We start from the raw sequence: 23,162 nt of genomic DNA on the forward strand, positions 1-23,162 counted from the left end.
CAGGTCAGTGACAGGTGACCTCTTTTTCTCATCAGTTTCTGACCAGGGGAAGGCAGCTGTGGATGGGATGAACTCTCTAAATTGTGCCTGTCCCGGGAACAGGAGCAGAGACCGAGGACAGCCCAAACCCCTGCCTTTCCCTGGGCCCTCTGGGGGCGGAGGCTGCTAAAGGCACAGCAGCTCAGCCGCCCTTAGTTTACCCTTCCATTGCCAGGCTGTGTGCCCACCCCAGGGCCGCATCTGGAGAGTGCACATTTCTTGTCCACCCAGTCTGGACTTGGGCCAAGCTGCCTCTTCCCAGAGGCGCCCCCCAAACCGTAAAGCTCCCACACCTCCCCTCTTCTATCCCCTGACCTGCAAACCCCATCTGACTAGCCTCCTCCTTCCTCTTTGCTCTGGAGAGAAGAGCTCAGCAGAGTTGGAAGGGGGATAGTTGGCCCGCAGACCTGGCTGACTGGTCCAAGGTAAAAAGAGTCAACCCTTGGTCTGATCAAAGATGAGCAGCCGGGGGGCCTTGCCCGGGATGTTCAAGGGAGTTCTCAGCAGCCGGGTGCTGCAGTGGGGGGCTGGCAGTGTTGCTGGATGGTTAACCCCCACTCCCCTCTGCCCCCCAGGAGCAAAACAGAAAGCTCAATAGGCTGGCTCATCAGCATCCTCCCTCAAAGCGCTACCGTGGGTCAGCTCCCTGCGGCTGGAGCAGCTGGAGAAAGCTCCAGGAAAATAGCAATCCCAGCCCTCCAAGAGCCAGGGTATTTCTCCCTCACAACTTTCCATGGAGGACAGCAGTCACTCCCCCACTTTTCCATGTGAAGAACAGCATTCATCAAGGCTGTTTATTCCCGCACTGGGCACTGGGCTAAGTGCTTTATATGCACTCTCTCAGTTAATTATGGAAGTCTAAGCTCAGAGAGATCATCATCCAGTTCACGGGAGAGATGACTGTTTTAAGGGCTCCCTGACGCCCTCAAACCACCACTCCCACCCCACCCCACCCCACCTCCTGGGAAGCCCAGAAAATGAAACCTTCCTTTAATTCTTCCTGCCTAGTTTAGAGGCTGGATGGGGTCCAAGGGGTCACTTCCCACCCACAGCCCCGGCAGTCTGTTTCTGGAAGAATCACAGGTTGCTGGAGCTGGAAGTGTCATTCCAGGCATGGCCTTGCCTGGAGAACTGAACATCCCCAGGGAGTGGTGAGAGAAGAGGGATGATAGGCACTGCTTACCACTTTGGACCGCCCGGAGAATTCCTTGCCCTTCTTGAGAAGCACCTCCCTGGCCAGCTGGTAGTGGCCAATCATCACAGTAGTCTTGGAACCCAGACGAAAGGAATAGATGGGGCCGTATTTTTCCTGCAGCTTGAAGAAGTTCACGTGCTGATGGCCATGTCTGGGGAGGAACGGCAGGCTGCCCACCAGGGGCAGGGATGGGAGGCTCTTGGGGTACTTGGCACCAGAGCCCGTGGTCTTGGGCCAAAATAAATAGGCGAGGGTGAGCAGCAAGGGAACCAAGAGCACCCACATGGTGGCCGGGTGGCGGCAGGCAGGACAAACAGCTGTGGAGTGGCTTCAGCCACTTCAGGGTGCAAGGAGGCCTTTTTAAGGGCTGCCCTGATCTTCACCTTGACTTTATGTTATTGCTCGCCTTGTGGAAGTTTATCCTGGAGCACAGCCAGGCCCGATCCCTCTCCCAGAATGGGGAGAGGAGTGGAGGCCTTCTTCAAGAGCTGGCTCGACTCCAGGGCAAACCCCTAGGGGAGGGGCTAGGTAAGGGGTGGACGGCCGGTCCCTCTCCCTCTCTCCCTGTCCATCAATGTCTCCAGAGTGCGCCAGAAGCAAATGATATCTAGGTCAGGAATCAAGGCTTGGGATTTTCCATGCTGTAAAATCACAATCAATGGATAGCTGACACTGTCAGGACTGTTATAACCAGCAGGGATTGTCAGAGATATTCTATTCAATCTTATCATTTAACAGCTGAGGAAAGTGAGGCCTTGGAAGATCAGGCTTGTATAAGGTCACACAGATGGTGATGACAAGAATCCAGCCCTCCTGGCTCCTGGTTGGCTGCTTTTTCTAGGGGGAGTAAAACTCTTGGATTGAGAGCACGGGCCCTAGAGTCAGAAAGGTTTGGGCTCAAATTCTAGCTTGACCACTTTCTAGCTATACGACTTTAAAAAAAAAAGTTTTATGTTAAAATATACATAAAATTTACCATTTTAAGTGTACAATTTAGTAGCATTGAATATATTCACAATGTTGTACATCCATCACCACTATCTACTTCTAAAACTGTTTTCATCACCCCAAACAGAAAGTGTACCAATGAAGCAATAACTCCCCTTTTGCCCCTCCCCTCAGCCCCTGGTAACCTCTAATCTAATTTGTCTCTATGAATTATGCCTATTTCACATAAGTGGAATCATATAACATTTGGTCTTCTGTGACTGGCTTATTTCACTTAGCATAATGTGTTCGAGGTTCACGTACTTTGTAGCATATATCAGAACTTCATTCTTTTTTGTGACTGAATAATATTCTATTATATGGATATACCACATTTTGTTTGTCCATTCGTCATGGACACTTCGGGTGTTTCCACCTTTGGCTACTGTGAATAATGCTGCTATGGACATGGGTGTACAACAGGGGTCCCCAACCCCCTGTTAGGAACCGGGCCTCACAGCAGGAGGAGAGTGGCGGGCGAGCAAGCAAAGCTTCATGTGCTGCTCCCCATCGCTCCCCATTGCTCACATTACCGCCTGACCCAGCCCCCCACCACCCCGCTGTCTGGGGGAAAATTGTCTCCCACGAAACCAGTTTCTGCTGCCAAAAAGGTTGGGGACCGCTGGTGTACAAGTATCTGTTTGGGTCCCTGTTTTCAATTTTGGGGGGTATATACCTAGGAGTGGAATTGCTGGGTCATATATTAATTTTATGATTACTTAGCTGTTCAAAGTTTCAGTTTCCTCCTCTATAATGGGGATAAGAATGGAATATGCTTCTTAAGGCTGTTGTGACTCAGTGAGATAATGCATGTAAAAGTACTGCCTGGCATGGAGTAAGTACTCATTCAATATTTACTCTTAACATTGTGATACCAAAATGGCCTTCCTACTTTTTCTGAACTCTTATTAGTGGATCTTCCTGACAGACAAAATCCTCATTTTCTGCTGCAAACCTTCAGTGGCTTAGTCAGTATTTATCAATGATTTGATAATACCAGGTAAGGTCACAGTCCCAAGACAGTGTCAGTCATTACCAGCTGACTGCTGGTGTCAATCATTGTAGAGGAGGTGGGTCCTCAGGCGGGCAACCAGGACTCACTGAGTGAGACTCACAAAGGTGAGAGATGGAATTTCTGCCCCTCTCAGGGGGTGATCTGCCAATGTCTGTACTTTGAGGAGAATGGACTGGTGTGAGGGCTGCTGGAATTAGGCAGGAAGGCAGCAGGGCGGGGATCTCATGATGAAGATGAATCCTCAAGGCCTTGTAAACCAGACTGTTTGCCCACTACTTCAACAGTTCAAATGTTGTTCAGACTTTTAGGCCCATTTGCGGTCAGAGGTATGAGCTGGGGTAGTCTTCATGAAAGAAAGGAGATTTGAGCTAAGCCTTGAAGGAGAGTTGGGACTATTTATTAGGCAGCAGCATGGGGAGGGAGGAGGAGGGGCATGGCTGGAAGGGAGAGCAGCAGAGTCAAATATGTGGAGGCTGGAAGGGGCACGATGTGTGTGGGATGGTGATGGTCCTGACTACAGATGTGAAGGGGGTGTACTGTGGGGCGTCCCTGAGAAGTAAGATCTGACAGGTACATTGAATCAGGCTTTGGAGCCCTGAATTGGAAAGCTAGGGAGGGTGGGGAGCCATTGAAAGTTCTGTGGCAGGGAAGTGACAGGGGTACAGTGGTATTTGAGGAGGGTGAATCTGGCATCAGTGCTGGGGTAGACTGGATGAGATCTTGTGTAAAGTTTGACAGCTGGGTGAGAAGTGGGGAGGCCTGTGATCCAGGCTGGGCCCTAAGTGGGGTCAACCAGCTGGTAGAGAAATACGAATGAGTACTTTCTGTTCCTAAAGTGAATGCCAAGGTGATTCTCTGGCATTTCACCCCCAATCACAAACAAGAAACAGGAATTTTAAAAAATGGTTGCTTCACATCCTTATCACTATATTAGAAAAGTTATACGTGATAATGGCAAAAAGTCTGGAGAACGCAGATAGCTAAAAATAAATTAAAAATTTGAAACGTATTTTTTAACCTACATGAGGCCATATTGCATTTTTTTGGCATGGATATTTTTCTATGTTATTAAAGACTTTTCTACAACATTATTTTTAATGGCTACATATTATTTCATTGTCATAGGTTATTTCATATGTAGAGGATAGGTTAGCTGACCCTGTATTGTGTTCTTTCTGTTTTTGTCTTTGTTGTTGATATAAACAGCACTAAGGAATAGCCTTGTGGTGAAAGCTTTATGCATAACTGTTATATTTTCTTAGGATAGAATCCTAAAAGTGGAATTGTTGGTCAAAGGCTATGTATACATATTTTAAAGACTTCTGACAAATACTGAATTATTTATGAGATGCATTATATTGGTAGATTTCTTGGTGTCCCACCATTCCTAGAATAATACTAACTTATCCAGAGTGTCTTCTTTTAATACAGAATGGGATTCTCTTTGCAATTTACTTAGGATTTTCTTTCTTTTGCATCTTTAGTCATACGAAAAAATGGGTTGTAGTTTTCTTATTTATGCCTTGTCAAGTTTTGGTATTATGATTTTGCTAGTTATGTAAAGTTATTGGAGAAACTTTCCATCTTTTTCTATGTCCTAAAGCAGATTAAATAGCAAGTGAATTATCTATTCTTTGAAGCACTAAAGAAAGGTGACCATGAGAAGTGTCAGGTCCTAGTGCTTTTTTTGGAGAGATAATTCTCTAACGTAATTTTCCAGTTTCTTCAATAATTATTAGTCTCCTCAACTCTTCTGAGTCTTCCTGAGTCCGTTTTGGCAATTAATATTTCTTAAAAGTTTACGTTTTCTATTTTTTTCTTGACTTGTCAGAAGTTTTATTAATCTTTTCAGTGAATCTCCCCTTGGGTTTATTCATCCAGTCTTTGATTGTTGTGGTTTTATTTCATTCTCAGTATTGATAAATGATCAATGCAAAATATCTTGTATAACTTTATACTAGAATTCAGATTGAAAGCTTGTATGAATTCCACTTCCCCTGCATCCCTGTTTTCCTTGTTCCTTGTCAAAACATAAGACCCATTATCTACTAGAGCTGAACCTATGACCTGGGAACTCTATTCTTAGGTGTAAAACCAACAGAATGTGTACACATGTTCGCCAAAAGGCATGTGCAAGAGTGCCTACAGCAGCACTATTTGTAATAGTCCCAAACCCAGATATTTATGGATTGTAGAATGGATAAATTGTCATACATCATACAGTGGGATATGATACAGACATGAGAATGAATGAACTGCAACTCCATGCACCAACATGGATGAACCACCCAAGCGTAATGTTGAGTAAAGAAACCAGACTTATAAGAATGCATCCTTATGATTTTATTTGTATAAAATTCAAAAACAGATCAAACTAGTCTATGGTTATAGAAGTCAGGATATCGGTTACCCTTGCGGGATGGTTAGTGCCTGAAAGAGGACTCAAGGCGGGGATTCTGGGGAGCAGGTGATGTCCTGCTTCTTGATCTGGTTTTTGGTAACATAGGGAAGTTCACTTTCAGTGGGAAACCAATTATCTGCATGTATATTATACTTCAATAAAAAGTTTACTTTAAAAACAACGTTGTAAATCAACTATACCCCAATATAAAATAAAAATTAAAAAATATAAAATACACATGAAGAAAAAAATTTACTTTAAAAAGTTGGGGGGACTCCCCTGGTGGTCCAGTGGGTAGGACTCTGCACTCCCAGTGCAGAGTTCAATCCCTGGTCGAACCCTGGTGGCGGAACTAGATCCCGCGTGCATGCCGCAACTAAGAGTCTGCATGCCGCAGCTAAGAAGTCCACATGCCGCCACTAAAAAACATGCTGTAACAAAGATCTCACGTGCTGCAACTAAGACCCGGCACAGCCAAAATAAGTAAATAAATATTTTTAAAAAATTAAAAAGTTGGGTGTCCATGGAGTTTGTGACCTACCTGAGATTGCATGCAACATTTGCATGTATGTATAAATATATTTTTTTCTGGAGAGAGGATCCATAGCTTGCATCATCTTCTCACAGCAGTGACTTCACCATTGACTCAAGGTTCCCTGTATCCTCACTTATTCCCATCCCCATCTTTCTTTGTTATTCTTCTGCTCCACCCATCCAATTGCTTTTCTCCTTTTCTCCTTTTCTCCAAAACCTTTCCCCTGACCCCTCTGGTATTCTCTGTTTCTAGAACAAGCGTACTTCCTTTTTTTAACAAATAGATGCTATTTTTTAAATTATTTATTTATTTATTTGGCTGCGCTGGGTCTTAGTTGCGGCATGAGGGATCTTCATTGCAGCATGCGGGATCTTTAGTTGCAGCGCGTGCACTCTTAGTTGCAGCATGTAGGATCTAGCACCCTGACCAGGGATCGAACCCGGGCCCCCTGCACGGGGAGCGTGGAGTCTTAGCCACTGGACCACCAGGGAAGTCCAAGCATACTTCCTTATTTTCCTTATCTGGCTATAGAATGTTCTCTCTACCTCCTGCCTTACCTAAACTGGACTCTTCTTCGGACAGCCTTTCCCCCATTTGTCCTTTTGTTTTCTTCCAATTTTATTGAGATATAATTGACATACAGTACTGTATAAGTTTAAGGTGTACAGCATACCGGTTGGCTTCATACGCCATGAAATGATGACCACAATAAGTTTAGTGAACATCCATCACCTCATGTAGATACAAATTAAAGAAATAGAAAAAAAAAGTTTTCCTTGTGATGAGAACTCTTAGGATTTACTCTCTTACCAACTTTCTTTTTTTAAACAACTTTTATATATAACTTACAGCAGTGTTAATTATATGTGTCATGTTGTACATTACATCCTAATATTGGGTTGGCCAAAAAGTTCGTTTGGGTTTTTCCGTAACAGCTTACAGAAAAACCTGAATGAAATTTTTTGGCCAACCCAATATTTATTTATTTATGTATTTATTTATTATATTTAATTTTGGCTACACTGGATCTTTGTTACTGCGCACGGGCTTCCTCTAGTTGCGGCGAGTGGGGGCTGCTCTTCGTTGTGGTGTGCGGGCTTCTCATTGCGGTGGCTTCTCTTGTTGGCGGAGCACGGGCTCTAGGTGCACAGGCTTCAGTAGTTGTGGCACAAGGGCTCAGTAGTTGTGGCTCGCAGGCTCTAGAGCACAGGCCTAGTAGTTGTGGCACACGGGCTTAGTTGCTTCGCAGCATGTGGGATCTTCCTGGACCAGGGATCGAACCCATGTCCCCTGCATTGACAGGCGGATTCTTTTTTTTTTTTTGGTCTGTAAGTCCTCATCAAGCACTATTTTTTTTTAAATAAATTTATTTATTTTTTACTTTTGGCTGCGTTGGGTCTTCGCTGCTGTGCACGGGCCTTCTCTAATTGTGGTGAGCGTGGGCTACTCTGTGGTGCAGTGTGTGGGCTTCTTATTGCGGTGGCTTCTCTTGTTGCGGAGCACAGGCTCTAGGCACCCGGGCTTCAGTAGTTGTGGCACATGGGCTCAGTAGTTATGGCTCATGGGCTCTAGAGCGCAGGCTCAGTAGTGGCGCACGGGCTTAGTTTCTCCTTGGCGTCAGGTGGATTCTTAACCACCGTGCCACCAGGAAAGTCCGCAACCCAATATTTATTTATCTTATAACTGGAAGTTGTACTTTTTAACTACCTTCATCTAATTCCCCCTCCTTCTACCCTTTCCTCTGGTAACCTCAAATTTGATCTCTTTTTCTATGAGTTTGTTTGTTTTGAAGTATAATTGATCTACAACTCTATGTTAGTTCCTGTTACAAAATATAGTGATTGGACATTTCTAGACATTTCGAAATGATCACCACGGTAAGTCTAATTATGGTAAGTCTATCACCATACAAAGATATTACATAATTATTGCCTAAATTCCCCCCACTGTACATTTCATACCTGTGACTCACATATTTTGCAACTGGAAGTTTATACCTCTTAATCTCCCCCATCTATTTCTTTCCTCCTCCTATCTCCCTCCCCTCTGGCAACCACCTGTTTGTTCTCTGTATCTTTGACTCTGTTTCTGTTTTGTTATGTTTGTTCATTTGTTTCATTTTTTAGGCACACGTATAAGTGGTGTAGTACCATATTTGTCTTTCTCTGTCTGAGTATTTCCCTTGGCATAATACCCACTTGGTCCATCCATTTTGTTGCAAATGGCAAGATTTTATTCTTTTTTTCATGGCTGAATAGTATTCCTTGTATATATATACCACATCTTCTTTGTCCATTCATCTATTGATGGGTACTTAGGTTGCTTCCATATCTTGGCTATTGTAAATAATGCTGCAATGAACATAGGGGTGCGTATATCTTTTCTAATTAGTGCTTTTGTTTTCTCCAGATAAATTCCCAGGAGTGAAATTGCATATGATAGTTCTATATTTAATTTTTTGAGGAACCTCCATACTGTTTTCCATAGTGGCTGCACCAGTTTACATTCCCACTAACAGTTCACAAGGGTTTCCTTTTCTCCACTAACATTTGTTATTTGTTGTCTTTTTGATAACAGCCATTCTAACAGGTGTGAGTTGACACCTCTGCTCTCCTTTTGAATGAAGACACCTGATGTCCTGGTAAGGCAATGGAATTGACATTCTCTTCATTCCCCACAGCCTCCAGACCACCACTCCTCCACCTCTGAATTCTTGCTCCTTTGCAGTTTCTAACCTTTGTTATTGCAATTCCTTACTGACCTCATGTTGCTCATTTTCACTGAAGATTCATTTTAAGATTTTGGGCACGAAGCTTACAACTTTCCTCTCTTCTTGCTGTCATCGTGCATGACGTTATAGTCCTTGGGGGATGATCATCCAACATCCCAGCCTTACAATTCCTTCACCTCAAATCCAAAGATTGTCACCCTTACTTCCATTTCAATTACTCCTCTGAATTTCAAACCCCATTCTCAACCCCTTTCCTTTCATGCTCAGGAGATAATCTTTCCTTTTCCTTAAGGAATCTGAGACCATTAAGTTGTATCTCTCTTAATTTCCACTTTATCACTTCCTTTCCCTCCACCTTAAAGATAAAGAATTGGTACTCCTGATTCTAATCAATCTCTCTAACAATTTGGCAAAATAATAATAACTTTACTGAGCATTTGCTATGTATAACATGTACTATTTTATTTAATCCTTATTAAGGTAGGTGCTATTATTATCAACATCTCCATTTTACAGATGAGGAAACAGACACAAGGACTTGCCCAAGGCTGTAGAACTAGTCAGCGATGAAGCTGGAATTAAAGCAATCTAGAGCTCTTAGCCTTTAACTGCAATGGTATTCTGCTTTTCATGATATAGATTGAAATTTTCTGTGTACATACCTTTTGAACCAATTATTCCAGTTCTAAGAATTTATCCTGCAGATGTCTCACAGTTCAGTGTACAAAAACAAATCATTTCTGCAATGTTTACAATTGCTAGCAGTACATCTCCCATCAGTAGGAAGGAGATGGAATAAAATGCAGTTCGAAAAAGGAGGAAACACTTTATATGCTTATTATAGAAGTATTTCCCAAATATATTGTTAGGTTTAAAAAAAAAAAATAAGAATGATGTGTATTGAATGCCCCCATTTGTGTAAAAAAAGGAGAATGTATGTATTTTTTTTTGCTCGTATAAGCATAAAGTATCTCTGGAAGGACACACAAGAAGCTCATGAGGGACTTCCCAAGTGGCGCAGTGGTTAAGAATCCGCCTACCAATGCAGGGGACACGGGTTCGATCCCTGGTCGGGGAAGATCCCACGTGCCACGGAGCAACTAAGCCCGTGCGCCACAGCTACTGAGCCTGCGCTCTAGAGCCCGAGAGCCACAACTGCTGAAGCCCGTGTGCCTAGAGCCCGTGCCCTGCAACAAGAGAAGCCACCGCAATGAGAAGCCCGCACACCGCAGTGAAGAGTAGCCCCCAGTTGCCGCAACTAGAGGAAGCCTGCATGCAGCAACGAAGGGTAAGCTGGGACAAAGTGAGAGAGTGGCATGGACTTATATACACTACCAAATGTAAAATAGATAGCTAGTGGGAAGCAGCCACATAGCACAGGGAGACCAGCTCGGTGCTTTGTGACCACCTAGAGGGGTGGGATAGGGAGGGTGGGAGGGAGACGCAAGAGGGAGGAGATATGGGGATACATGTATACGTATAGTTGATTCACTTTGTTATACAGCAGAAACTAACACAACATTGTAAAGCAATTATACTCCGATAAATACGTTGAAAAAAAAAAAAAAGAACCAACGCAGCCATAAATAAATAAATAAATAAATAAGTTCATTAAAAAAAAAAAAAAGACACTCATGAATTTGGTTGTCAATGGAAAGAACTAAGAAGCTGCCGCTAGGGTGGTGGTGGTGGTGGGAAGAGGTGCCTGCCTTTTTGGATCTTTTAAAGCATTGAATCATGTGAATGCATTACCTATTTCAAAGTTGAGTTAAACACTTAAAAAAAAAAAAGAAAAAAGGAAGAGAAGACTAGAAATAGAAACTGTATTAATGACTGTGTTAATTTATTTTTTAAAAAATCGAGGCCTCCACCTACACTCTCGACACTGTTTCCTCAGACCTCCCACAGATTCTTGTTTCATTCATCATTTTCCTCCTGCATCTTCAACTCACCCTCTCTGTTGGCTTCTTCTCCTCTGCTGACAAATACGCTCAAGACTTTTATCCCATACAAAATTTTAAAATCCTCCACTGATGCTGTGTTCCCTGTTCCCTTCTAATTTTCCTTTAATTTCTCTCCTTCCATGTTCAGACTTCTTGGTAGAATAATATGATGAACACTTGTGTCTCTATCTTATTCCGCATTCATTGTACACTCATTGTAGTTTGGCCTCTGACCCCACCACACTGCGAAATCCATTGGATGTCTTTCAGACCTTCTTTTATTTATTTATTTATTTATTACTGAGATATAGTTGATATTATATTAGTTTCAGGTTTATAACGTGATTCAAAAATTTTAAAGGTTATACTCCGTTTACAGTTATTATGGAATGTTGGCTATATTCTCTGTGCTGTACAGCATATCCTTGTAGCTTCTGTTATACGTAGTAGTTTGTACTTCTTAACCTCTTACCCCTATCTTGCCCCTCCCTGCTTCCCTCTCCACACTGGTAACCACTAGTTTGTTTTCTATACCTGTGAATCTGTTTCTTTTTTGTTATATCCACTAGTTTGTTTTATTTTTTAGATTCCACATATAAATGATATCATACAGCATTTGTCCTTCTCCGTCTGACTTATTTCACTTAGCATAATACCCTCCAAGTCCATCCATGTTACTGCAAATGGCAAAATTTTCATTCTTTTTTTTTTCTTTTTTGTGGCTTAATAGTATTCCATTGTGTGTGTGTGTATTCATCTGTTGATGGACACATGGGTTGCTTCCGTATCTTGACTATTGTAAATAATGCTGCTGTGAACATTGGGGTGCATGTATCTTTTTGAATTAGTGTTTTCCTTTTTTTTTTCAGATATATACCCAGGATTGGAATTGCTGGGTCATATGGTAGTTCTATTTTTAGGTTTTTTTTTTTTTTGACTGCTTTGGGTTTTCATTGCTGCACGCAGGCTTTCTTTAGTTGCAGCGAGTGGGGGCTAGTCTTCCTTGCGGTGCGCGGGCTTCTCATTGCGGTGGCTTCTCTTGTGGAGCACGGGCTCTAGGCGCATGGGCTTCAGTAGTTGCAGCACGTGGCCTCAGTAGTTGTGGCACATGGGCTTAGTTGCTCCGTGGCATGTGGGATCTTCCCGGACCAGGGCTCGAACCCGTGTCCCCTGCATTGACAGGCAGATTCTTAACCACTGTGCCACTAGGGAAGTCCCTATTTTTAGTTTTTTGAGAGAAACCTCCATACTCTTTTTCACAGTGACTGCACCAATTTACATTCCCACCAACAGTGCACAAGGGTTCCCTTTTATCCACATCCTTGCCAACATTTGTTATTTGTGATCTTTTTGGTGATACCCATTCTGACAGGTGTGAGGTGATATCTCATTGTGGTTTTAATTTTCAGTTCACTGATGGTTAACAGTGTTGAGCATCTTTTCATGTGCCGGTTGGCCATCTTTATGTCTTCTTTGGAAAAAATGTCTATTCAGGTCTTCTGCCCAATTTTTAATTGGGTTGTTTGTTTTTTTGATGTTGAGTTATATGAGCTGTTTATATATTTTAGATATTAATGCCTTATTGGTCATATCATTTGCAAATATTTTCTCCCATTCAGTAGGCTGTCTTTCTGTTTTGTTGATCGTTTCCTTGGCTGTGCAAAAGCTTTTAAGTTTAATTAAGCCCCATTTGTTTATTTTTGCTTTTGTTTCCTTTGCCTTAGGAGACAGATCCAAAAAAATATTGCTACTGAAAGAGTGTTCAGCCTATGTTTTCTTCTAGGAATTTTATGGTTTCCAGTCTTACATTTAGGTATTTAATCCATTTTGAGTTTTTTTTTTTTTTATATGGTATTAGAAAATGTTCTAATTTCATCCTTTTACATGTAGCTGCTTTCGGACATTCTCTTATAAAAACTCTCAGTTAGCATTATTGATTTTTTCATCTTCTTTAAACCCTCTAATATGAAATATCACATAACTCTGGATTCTTGGTAATTCTTTTGTTCCTCTTCTTGTTCCCTCTGTCCCCTCATGGATGTCAAGGTTCCCTAGTCGCCTGTCCTTGGCCCTTCTCCATCTACATTCTCCCTGGATGATTTCACCGTTCTCAAGGTTTTATCTATCACCGATATTCAATCTTTTTTTATGGTCATTTTTTTACTAATGTTCAACATTTAACAAACAGATACTGCTCTTGACCCTCATAGAGTTTAGAAATGGATGGCTCCTGTGATAGAGATGTCAATCATTGCCTCCTATACTCATGTGACTTCACCCAGTTTGTGCCTTTGTGTCTTGTGACTCTGATTGGAATAGCAGCATATGGCCGAAGGGGAATCAGTTCTCAGACTGAGTTAAGCTAATGACATTCTTTCTGAGAACTTGACCCTGCACCGTCATGAACCATGCGGGCAGTGGTTTCAGACGCTGATTTAACAGCCCTAGTCACAATGTGGACTGGCTGTACATTTTGCTTTTCATCCTTCGATATCAGTGATACCTCTATCATCTGATTGTTGAAAAATCTTAGTTTATTAAAACATTTACATTTTAGTTAACTTGTAAAAAATAAAGCTACCATTTCAAAATTAAAACAAAAATCCCTCCAAACAGTAGTCTATCCGTATCCACGGGGCATTGGTTCCAAGACCCCCATGGATACCAAAATTTGTGGATGCTCAAGTCCCTTATATAAAATGGCATAGTATTTACCACTATCAAAAATCCCTTAGGGACTTCCCTGGTGGTCCAGTGGTTAAGACTTCGCCTTCCAGTGCAGGGGGTGCAGGTTCAATCCCTGGTCAGGGAGCTAAGATCCCACATGCCTCGAGGCCAAAAAACCAAACCATAAAGCAGAAGCAATATTTTAACAAATTCAATAAAGACTTTAAAAATGGTCCACATCAAAAAAAAAAAAATCTTAAAAAAAAAAAATCCCTCCTAGAGTGCACGTACCTGGGGAGGGTGTTTATGACCCCCATTCTCTAGATCAGGGAACTGAAGCTTAGAGAGATTAATTAGATCTGTTCAAAGTAGATTCCACAGCTGGAAAATGAGAGTGCCAAGGTTCAAATTCAGGGCCTGTGCTATTAGCTACTGTGATTATGATGTGGCAGGCAAGAGAATCAGGGACGGGCAAGGAATCACACTCCCACTCACAAGTATGTAGACAGTGCAAAGCTCAACCTCCCAGCCTTCCCCTGACACATACTCTCCCTCCCATTCATTAGCACCCAAACAGAAAGGCAGAAAGGAATTGGAGCTGCTCCTCATAAAGGCTGCCCCCAACTAAGGTGGGTACCAGAACAAAGTCTTTGGCAGATATGTTTACTTTGGAAGAAGAATGCCAAGGGACACGATTCCTGCCCTCAGAAAACTTAGTCTAGTTTATACGCAAAGATCATTTCCTCAATTTGTCCGCAAATATGTGGTGTGCTCAGGGATTTTAATACATGTGCACGTACACATCACTGTGTGTAGTAGATGTAATAGTCATGTAAATGCACATGTATATGGAGAGCACTGTAGATTCTCTAAAAAAAAAAGTCCTAGTAGTGCCACTCTACTTATTAATAATGTAATACCTCATAGAGCTGAGCTAAATGTACTTTCATCCTAGCTATGAGAAAAAAAAATGTTTACTAAATATGAGTATAACCTAGACTTTAAGGATTACTGGTTAAATTATTAAGGAATCTTTCACAGTAGGCTCAAGCACTTAGAAGTATCCATTTACATGCAAAACCAAGGCTCAGGTAATTGCAAATTCCTTAAGGAGCATGCTAGGTAACACGTGATTTAAGTTATATATATATGTAAATATATATATATATATATACACACACACACACACAAATGATAATATAACATTCCTTCAAAAATACTGTATTTAAGATTTTAAGCTAATTTAAACTGGACTTCCCTCTACTTCCTCAAATATTACAAGTTAGTATGGCTTTATTACACATGAAGAAATAAAGTAATGAAAATTCTAAGAGCTAAGCAAACCAATTATGAAAAGGTGAGAGATCAGTGTAATGAAGAAAATTAGTTGTCAGCTCAAATTCTAAGATCATATACTGCAATTTAAAATGGAAGTGAGGAAGTAATCCAAAATAAATAATAAAAACAAATATCCATTTTAATCAATGTCTTATTTTCTTCCATTAATTATTTCCATCCCGTTTTAGCTAGAAGGATTTCATGAGGGAGACAAAATGAAGAAAAGGGAAACACTCTTTAAAAATTATAAATTTCCTAGGACCACAGTAGGAAATATAAAAATTGGATCTGTAGGGGTTCAGAACAAGCCTCCCCAAAATGGGCTACTTTTGCATGAGGCTCATTTTGAACTAAATGCAATCAAGACCCTGCGGGTTCAGGAGAAACTCACTGCCGCTCTCTTAACTACCTAGAAGAATTTAAATTGGGGATTTTTCCTAGAAAAGGTAATTACCAGAGATAAAATTTATCTTAGTGGCCCCATCTACATGGCAGAACAAACATCTAATTATCAAGCATCTGCTCTCCTTAATGTCCTGTGAATGACCCTCCTGTCCTAGGAAGACCCAGACCCCTGCCCCATTCCTTAGCTCATGATGGCGTATATACCTCATTTTACCTTTCTGTCTCTGAACCTCTTATGTATGTGGGGTCTTTGACCCTCTTATGTGTGTGGATTCCCATACAAAGTTAACTTTGATTTTCTCCTGTTTATCTGTCTCATGTCAATTTAATACTTAGGGCAGCAAGAAGAACCTAGAAGGATAGAGGAGAGTTTTCCTCCTTCCTGACAAGGCCCAATCTTGAAGGGAGAGATCTCGTCTTAATTTCCCACAATAATGCAGATTCGCCATTTGGTTGGAGGACGGGATAAAAGAAATGAGAAGGTACATTTCTGTGATCTTTAAAGTTCCACACCCTCAAGTAACCATTCAAGGCACTGCCCATTAAGGAGGGGACTAAGACACTCCCCTCATACCTCACAAATCAAAAAGGGGGAAGGGGTTCAAGATTACACTAACGATTGCTCTTCTGCATTATAAAACCCAGTATGAAGTTTCAGTAAGGAGTGTTCTAGATTAGAAATTGGGCTTGTTCTCTGCTCACCCCCCTCACTGGCCTTGTGCCCCATCTACTTGAAAGTTCAATGGATATGAAATGTAAGGGGCTGTGATGACTTATTATAAATGACACTGTTCCTACCAACACTAATTACCTTCAATGAACCAGGAACCCTAGAGTTTAACAAATGAGTGAAGAGGACACTAAAAAACCCCCAAAGTGGGGCTTCCCTAGTGGCGCAGTGGTTGAGAGCCTGCCTGCTAATGCAGAGGACACGGGTTCAAGCCCTGATCTGGGAGGATCCCACATGCCGCGGAGCAACTAGGCCCGTGAGCCACAACTACTGAGCCTGCACGTCTGGAGTCTGTGCTCCGCAACAAGAGAGGCCGCGATAGTGAGAGGCCCGCGCACCGCGATGAGGAGTGGCCCCCGCTCGCCGCAACTGGAGAAAGCCCTCGCACAGAAACGAAGACCCAACACAGCCAAAAATAAATTAATTAATTTAAAAAAAAAAATTCTATGAGAACAAAGCTTTTAAAAAAAAAAAAAAAAAAAAAAACCCCAAAGTATCTTTAGTGTTTCATCTTCTTAGTGTAGTTAGTCACGACTCACTTCAAATAAGAACACACATAAAACAAATTATTTTTTCTTCCCTGGCCTAACAGGCAAGCCTCAATTAAAAAAACAAAACAAAACAAAACATTTTTTGCTGAAGTAGCCTCAGGGAAAAAAGGGAAGAAGAAAGAAGACCACAGCTAAGTTTTTAGATAAGACAAAAGTTACTCACTGAAGGAAGAGAAATTTTCTTCAGAAGCTGTTCAAGTTGACTGAAAAGATAATGGAAGTTTCCCCTGCTCATCCGGACATGTTGCCAGCGCTTCGGGGACGGTGGTTTGCTTGTCTCCGTGGACAGAAGTGACTCAGGGGAGGGAGACTTTAAAATTACTCCTGTTTACCTAATAGAACTCAATGTTCAGAATTAAAATTGGGCCTGTCTAGTATATGAAAAAACCAAGGGAACAAGAAAAGAGTTGAGCTACACCAAATGAGCAGAATCTTATTGTAAAGCCAATGTAATTTGACAACCAGGGTTACTATATGCTATTTCTTATTCTAAATCCTCTACCCAGGACCTCTGATCTGCTTAAATTTGCAGGAGTCAAAATCATCCCCTTTGAAAGGACTTATTCACAGATGAATCCTGGAGCAACTGAGGAGAAAGAGTAAGTCCGTCACAAAAGTTACTAAAACCTCCCTCCCTGGAGAACAATCTCATTGATCAAAGCACCATCATGGTTTCCATGCTGGACTCAAGAATCTTGTCTCTAATTATGGATGGAATTATTACTTTTCTTCATGCTATTTTTAGGTAGAGCTTAAAGCTGCCCGAAAGATGTGGAGAATTTTATGATGGAAGAGAATTTCAGTTCACTCAGGCGACCTTGGTGAAGTCAGCAAAGAATGAGCTGAATTCACTGGATGCTGTAGGTGGGCTGCAGAAACTAGATCCTCCCTACAGTTGTATGCTGGGTTGTGTGTATGCATATGTGCATTCTTCTGGGGAAAAGGGCCATACTTTTGATAGAATTCTCAGAAGGACATGTAAACAAAACTTTTTAAAGAGCTGCAGACCTAGAGGCTCCTTTGTGGTCGAATGAAATCACTTTCAATGAATGTGTGTCATTAACTTCCATTTGCGCCTGTGAACATCCACAGGTTTCCATCCAAAAGTATTAATACCCACTGACTACAGTAAGGGTTTGGGGGCCTGTTTGTACAACACTTTCCAATTTTCAAAATCAAGTTATCTAGTACACACAGTGGGTTCCTAACAACAGGTCTCTAAAATTATCTCCAGCCATAGTTCAGGCCTTCACATTGAGGCCTCCCAGAGAAGCCCATGGACTCTGATCTTTGGCTCCTGTCTTAGTCTCTCTGGAGCCTTAGTGTCCTCTAATTTAGGGAAAATAATGATAATACTGGCACCAAACATTCATATAATCGTTCAGAGTTGAACCAGTGTTGAACCAAAGAAGCTAATGTTCCCATTGGACTGGGCCATCTTGATGCCAGTTTCAGCACACCAATTAACACTGTCAACACCTTGTCCCTGAAAAACAAACAAACAAAACTTAAATAACAAAAAAACAACCCTAGCACTTTCTTCTAGGAGGTTTCTTATGCAAGTATAACAACTCAGGGCACCAGTACCTAGAAATGCCCTTCATACATCACCATCGCCTGAGGTCCTGCCTCTCAAGGATAGAGCCATGGATTTCTTCCCCCAATTCCACTCCAACTAACCTGCCTCATCCTCTCTCTGTCAGCCTTTGTTCTCCTAGAGGAAAGCACTCATCTCACTCCTTTATCCACCTCCTCTCCTGGTTTACTGACTGCAAACAAGGGCTGAGATCACTTCCCCGGGCAGAAGGAGGGAGAGAAGGAAGATACTACTACATACTACTACATATATTTTTGCTTTTCATCCAGGCACATACATATGGCAATGATCTTTGTAAACTTCTAAAGCATTATAAAACTACAGTAAGGTGAAAAATCACTGTCAGTTAGCTCACCAATCCTGAAAATGAATGGCCTTCCTCAACACTCTCCTTATCACTGATGCAAAAATTTTGCCCGAAATAATCAGAAGCTGTCTCAAATCTAGTTTTCATCACATAGCTCACATGTTTAAGGACTTAGAGGGGGAGATCCTTATCATTTATCTCATAAATACATCCTACAGGTGACTGTTTTCAAGCCTCTGGAAAATTTTCAGTCACATGCACACCCCATAACCATCATTTTTAATGGTGTCTTCAGCTCAGTTTCAGTCACACTCACCTTACTCAGTCCCATCCGAGCACGCCCACGCTGAAGCCTCCCACTGTCATCCCAAGAAGACCCCTCTATTTTCTATGATTTAGCGCACATCATACACTGCGATGTTGGGATCCCCTTCCTCAAGGGAAGGTCTCTTACTTCCCCCTCACATCTGGCACGGGCGGGTCTCAATGTTGTGGAACAGTGAATAAGCATTGTCTCCCCACCTCTGAGACACTGATTCATGTCCATCACTCTTTTCGCAGACTCGGCTGCAGATTCATATTGTCTCTGCAGCCTTCTCTGATGGAGGTGTTCTACACCAACCCTTCTGCTACAACCATCACCATCAAGCAGTCCTTCCTGCAACAGATACTCACTGAGCCTCTATCACAAGCCAGGCACTGCTCTCAGGCTGGAAATGAAGCAATGAACCAAACAGATAAAAATCCCTGCCCGTGTGGAGCGTACATTCTAATAGGGGAGAAGGGGGGTGCCCTGGAAATCTCACATTCAATTTGAACTTCATTATAATTTAGTTGTTTTGAGTCTATATCAAGTCAAGTGACTGTCTAGACTCCTGTCGGAGATATTCTGCAAAGACGGGTACCAACAACTCCTAAACCTGCAGACATGGGACTACTCTTCCTATCAAGAGGTAGACTCTCTTTCCTCTCTACCTGAACCTGAGCTGCCCTGTGACTTGATCAGCAGAATCATCAGAAGTGACTGCTGTGCCAGTTCTGGGCCTGGGCCCTAAGAGTCCTGACAGCTCCCACTGCCTGGGAAACCAGGTACCATGTAAAGAAGCTCAGCCTATCCTGCCAGAGAGAAGGCCGTGCGGAGAGAAGGCCCCGAGGATGAGAACCGTGGCACTCCGGGTGACAGCCAGCGTGAGGCCGCAGACACGTGAGTGAGGCCATCTCAGACCTTCCAGCCACCAAGTGAACGCAGCCCCGTGAGTGAGCCCAACAAACATCACTGGAGCAGAGATCACCACCCGTGATAAATTCCTGAACTTCGCATCACGACCAATAAAATGGTGGTTGTTTTAAGCCACTAAATTTGGAGGGCCGGGACGGGGAGTTGTTGTTAGGCAGCAACAACTTAGCCTTAACAAGACAGTGCTCTTAACCAGAGCCAAGGGTGGCATCTTCTGCATGTTTCTAAGCCTTCATTATGTCCATTATGGTTAGGCAAAAAGGAAATATCCAGTCAAAATCTGACAAGGGAATATTTATAAAACTAAATGGGGGAGGGGATTCTGGGAAGGTGCCGCAGCATGAAGCACCAGGAATCTATCTCCCACCTAGACAACAACTGCATTGGTAGAATCTGTCTGATCCAACCATTTTGGAACTTTGAAGGCTTGCAACTTCCACGGGAAGACTTAGATGGTAAATTGTGGTGAATGTCAGTCAATTTTGGCTCTTAGCACAGTAGGAGCTACCCATCCTCCATCCCCAACCCCTTGGCAGACAACTGTGCATGTTTTCCTGTAACCACTGCCCACAGCTTGTGGGAGCTAGGGTGGGCAAAAAGGACCCTGTCCTCCAAATATCTGCATCTCTGCTCTGAGTGCTGATGGCTGCTTCTGATCACAGAGCACAGACAAGAAGGTGGGCGGCCGTTGTTGTTTTACCTTCCCCACATTGTCGCAGCCCCTTCACTTCTGGTTGAAGTGACTTCCAGGGGATTTAAAAGCCCAGAGCCCTTCTCCTCCCCTCCCTTCCACCCCATGGTCGTTTTTGTTTTTTTTTTTGGCCACGCCACACAGCTTGTGGGATTTTAGTTCCCTGACCAGGGATTGAACCTGCATCCTCAGCAGTGAAAAAGTGGAGTCGTAACCACTGGACTGCTAGGGAATTCCCACCCCCTGGTCAGTTTTTACATTTCCCACTTTCTGGAGCCAGACATTAAGGACTGGGACATTCAAAAACAACTGCATGTATGGAGAAAATTAGAAAGTGACTGTGTGTGCCCAGGGAAAGGCTCAGAAAAGACTGGGAAGACCTTCAGTTTACACTTTGGCTGATCCTCAGCAAAGAGACTGCGTACAACAGTTAAAAACAAAAACAAACAATAAGGAAGACAAGCAAACCCTGAGAAAGGGGAAAATCTGGTTTCCAGAGTTATCACATTATTAAATTCAAAAGTCCAGTGTTCATAAAAAAAAAATCACAAGGCATACAAAGGAACAGCAAAGTATGGCCCACTCAAAGGAATAAAACAAATCAGTAGAAACTGTCCCTGAAAAAGACCTAATGTCTGATATACTAGACAAAGATTTCAAAGTAACTGTCTTAAAGATGCCCAAAAGACTAAAGGGAGATATGGAGAAAGTCAAGAAAATAATGTGTAAACAAAACGGAAATATCAATAAAGAGAAAACTTACAAAGAACCAAAAAGAAATTCTGGAGCTGAAAAGTATAATTGAAATGAAAAATTTATTAGAGAGATTCAGAGAAGATTTAAGCAGACAAAAGACTCAGTGAACTTGAAGATAGGACAATGGATAGACCCTGATTGCTTGGTTTGCAAAAGGGATTCACTGAGGTGAGTTGTCATTGACTGAACATATTTCAAACAAGTTCTGGTGGTATATTAGTTTTCTATTGTGTGTAACAATATTACCACAAATGTAGTGGTTTAAAACAACACATATTTATTATCTTATTATTTCTGTGGTCAGAATCCAAGAACAGCTTTTCTGAGCCATGTACTTAGAGTCTCAGAAGGCTGCAATCAAGGTGTGGGCCAGCTTCTCATCTGGAGGCTCGATAGGGGAAGGATCTGCTTCTCCACTTGCCTGTTTGTTAGGAGCAGTCAGTTCCTTTTGGTTGTTTGACTGAGAGCCTCATTTTTTTGCTGGCTGTCAGCTGGAGCTCAGCCCTCAGTGACTAGATGACACTTGTAGTTCCTTGCCACATGGAGTTGTCCAATATGGCCACTTGCTTCCTCACAGCTAGAAAGGGAGAGACTCCAGCAAGATGAGCCTTACAATCTTATGTAATGTAATCACATAATCACTTACATATAATCACATATCTCCCATCACCTACGCATATACTATTGGTTAGAAGCAAGTCACATGTCCCACCTACAAGTAAGAGAGGTGGAATACACAAGGGCGTGAACACCAGGAGATAGGAATCATGGAAGCCAGCTGTCAGTGGCCAGTCTGTCTACCACAGTTGGCTACTTGTTACCATGGCTCTACCATGGCTCAGTCTTTTCCTAAGTTTATGAGTGTGCAGCAACTGGAGTCTCTTACACTGCTGTTGGGAATGCAGTGGTAAACTTTGAGAAATGGTTTGGCAGTTTCTTGAAAAGTTAAAAACTTACCATATGACCCAGCCATTCCACTCCTAGATATTACTCAAGATAAATGTAAACAAACTCACATAAAGACTTGTATGTGAATGTTCATAGCAGCTTTATTCATAAAACCCCCAAATGGAAACAACCCAAATGTCCATCAACAGGTGAGTGGATGGACAAAATGAGATATATCCATACAATGGACTATTTCTCAGCAATAAAAAAGGAACATACTAGTGATATACACAACTAAGTGAATGACTCTCAGAATGTTATGCTGAGAGAAAGAAGCCAGACCAAAAAAAGTACTTCCTGTATGATTCCATTTATATAAAATTCTAGAAACCCAAATTAATCTATAGTGCTAGAAAGCAGATCCCTTGTTGCCTGGAGTGAGGGATAGATGGACTACAAAGGGGCACTTGGAAACTTGTGGGGGTGATGAAAATGTTCTGTATCTTAATAGTGGTGGTAATTCACAGGTGTACACATCCATCACACTCATCAAATTGTACGCTTTAAAAGAATGTAGTTATTGAACATAAATTATACCTCAATAAAGTTAAGAATAAGAATTAAATGAAAGAATCAGAGACATATGAATCTAGACACTTGGAAGAGAAAGTAATGTTGATACTGAGTATAGGTGATTTTAAACATAATTCGCCAATTTACCATTGTCATCTCTCTCGTGCATTAGCTAAAAAAAAAAAAATAGAGCTACATGAAACACTTCAAATACTAATTCTTTTCAAGGTGATAATCAGTTTGCTTTAAATAGAACAAAGGGGTCATTTATCACTAAAAATTACTAGAGATGTAAAACATTTTTCATACCTATTGACTATCTTATTTACTTTTTTAACTGCCTGTTTGTGAACTTTGCCAATTTCTATTAGCTTGTTCTTCCCGGTTCTTCTGTTTGTTTACATGCCTCCTCAGCTTGGGAGCTCACTGGAGACAAGGACTGCATCTCTTCTCTTTCTTTACCTCAGCCCAGCAGTGTTTGGTATTTCGTTCATGAAATGTTTGCTAAAATTGAATTGATCTTTAATTCATTCTCATACACTTTGGAGAATTTAACTTCATTACTTCTGTTTTACA

The 23,162-nt window shown here is 42.0% G+C and overlaps 1 protein-coding gene across 4 annotated transcripts in view; it reads right to left on the minus strand.

Annotated features, from left to right (window-relative positions):
- The window catches only part of CYP17A1 (cytochrome P450 family 17 subfamily A member 1), a 31,300-nt gene extending 8,175 nt beyond the window's left edge, over positions 1-23,125 (minus strand). The window contains exons 1-3 of one of the 4 annotated variants that reach the window (XM_082408402.1): positions 23,049-23,125; positions 16,701-22,995; positions 1,223-1,354 (exon numbers count right to left, since the gene is read on the minus strand). In XM_082408402.1, the coding sequence (XP_082264528.1) occupies positions 1,223-1,354; positions 16,701-16,772 (204 nt within the window). In that variant the 5' untranslated portion in view covers positions 16,773-22,995; positions 23,049-23,125. The other 3 variants (XM_082408403.1, XM_082408404.1, XM_082408401.1) reach the window with 3 other exon arrangements.
- Positions 23,126-23,162: the final 37 nt, after the last annotated feature.

The sequence above is a fragment of the Balaenoptera borealis genome (genome assembly GCF_965194805.1).
Source record: "Balaenoptera borealis genome assembly, chromosome: 10".
In the NCBI taxonomy this organism is placed as follows: domain Eukaryota; kingdom Metazoa; phylum Chordata; class Mammalia; order Artiodactyla; family Balaenopteridae; genus Balaenoptera; species Balaenoptera borealis.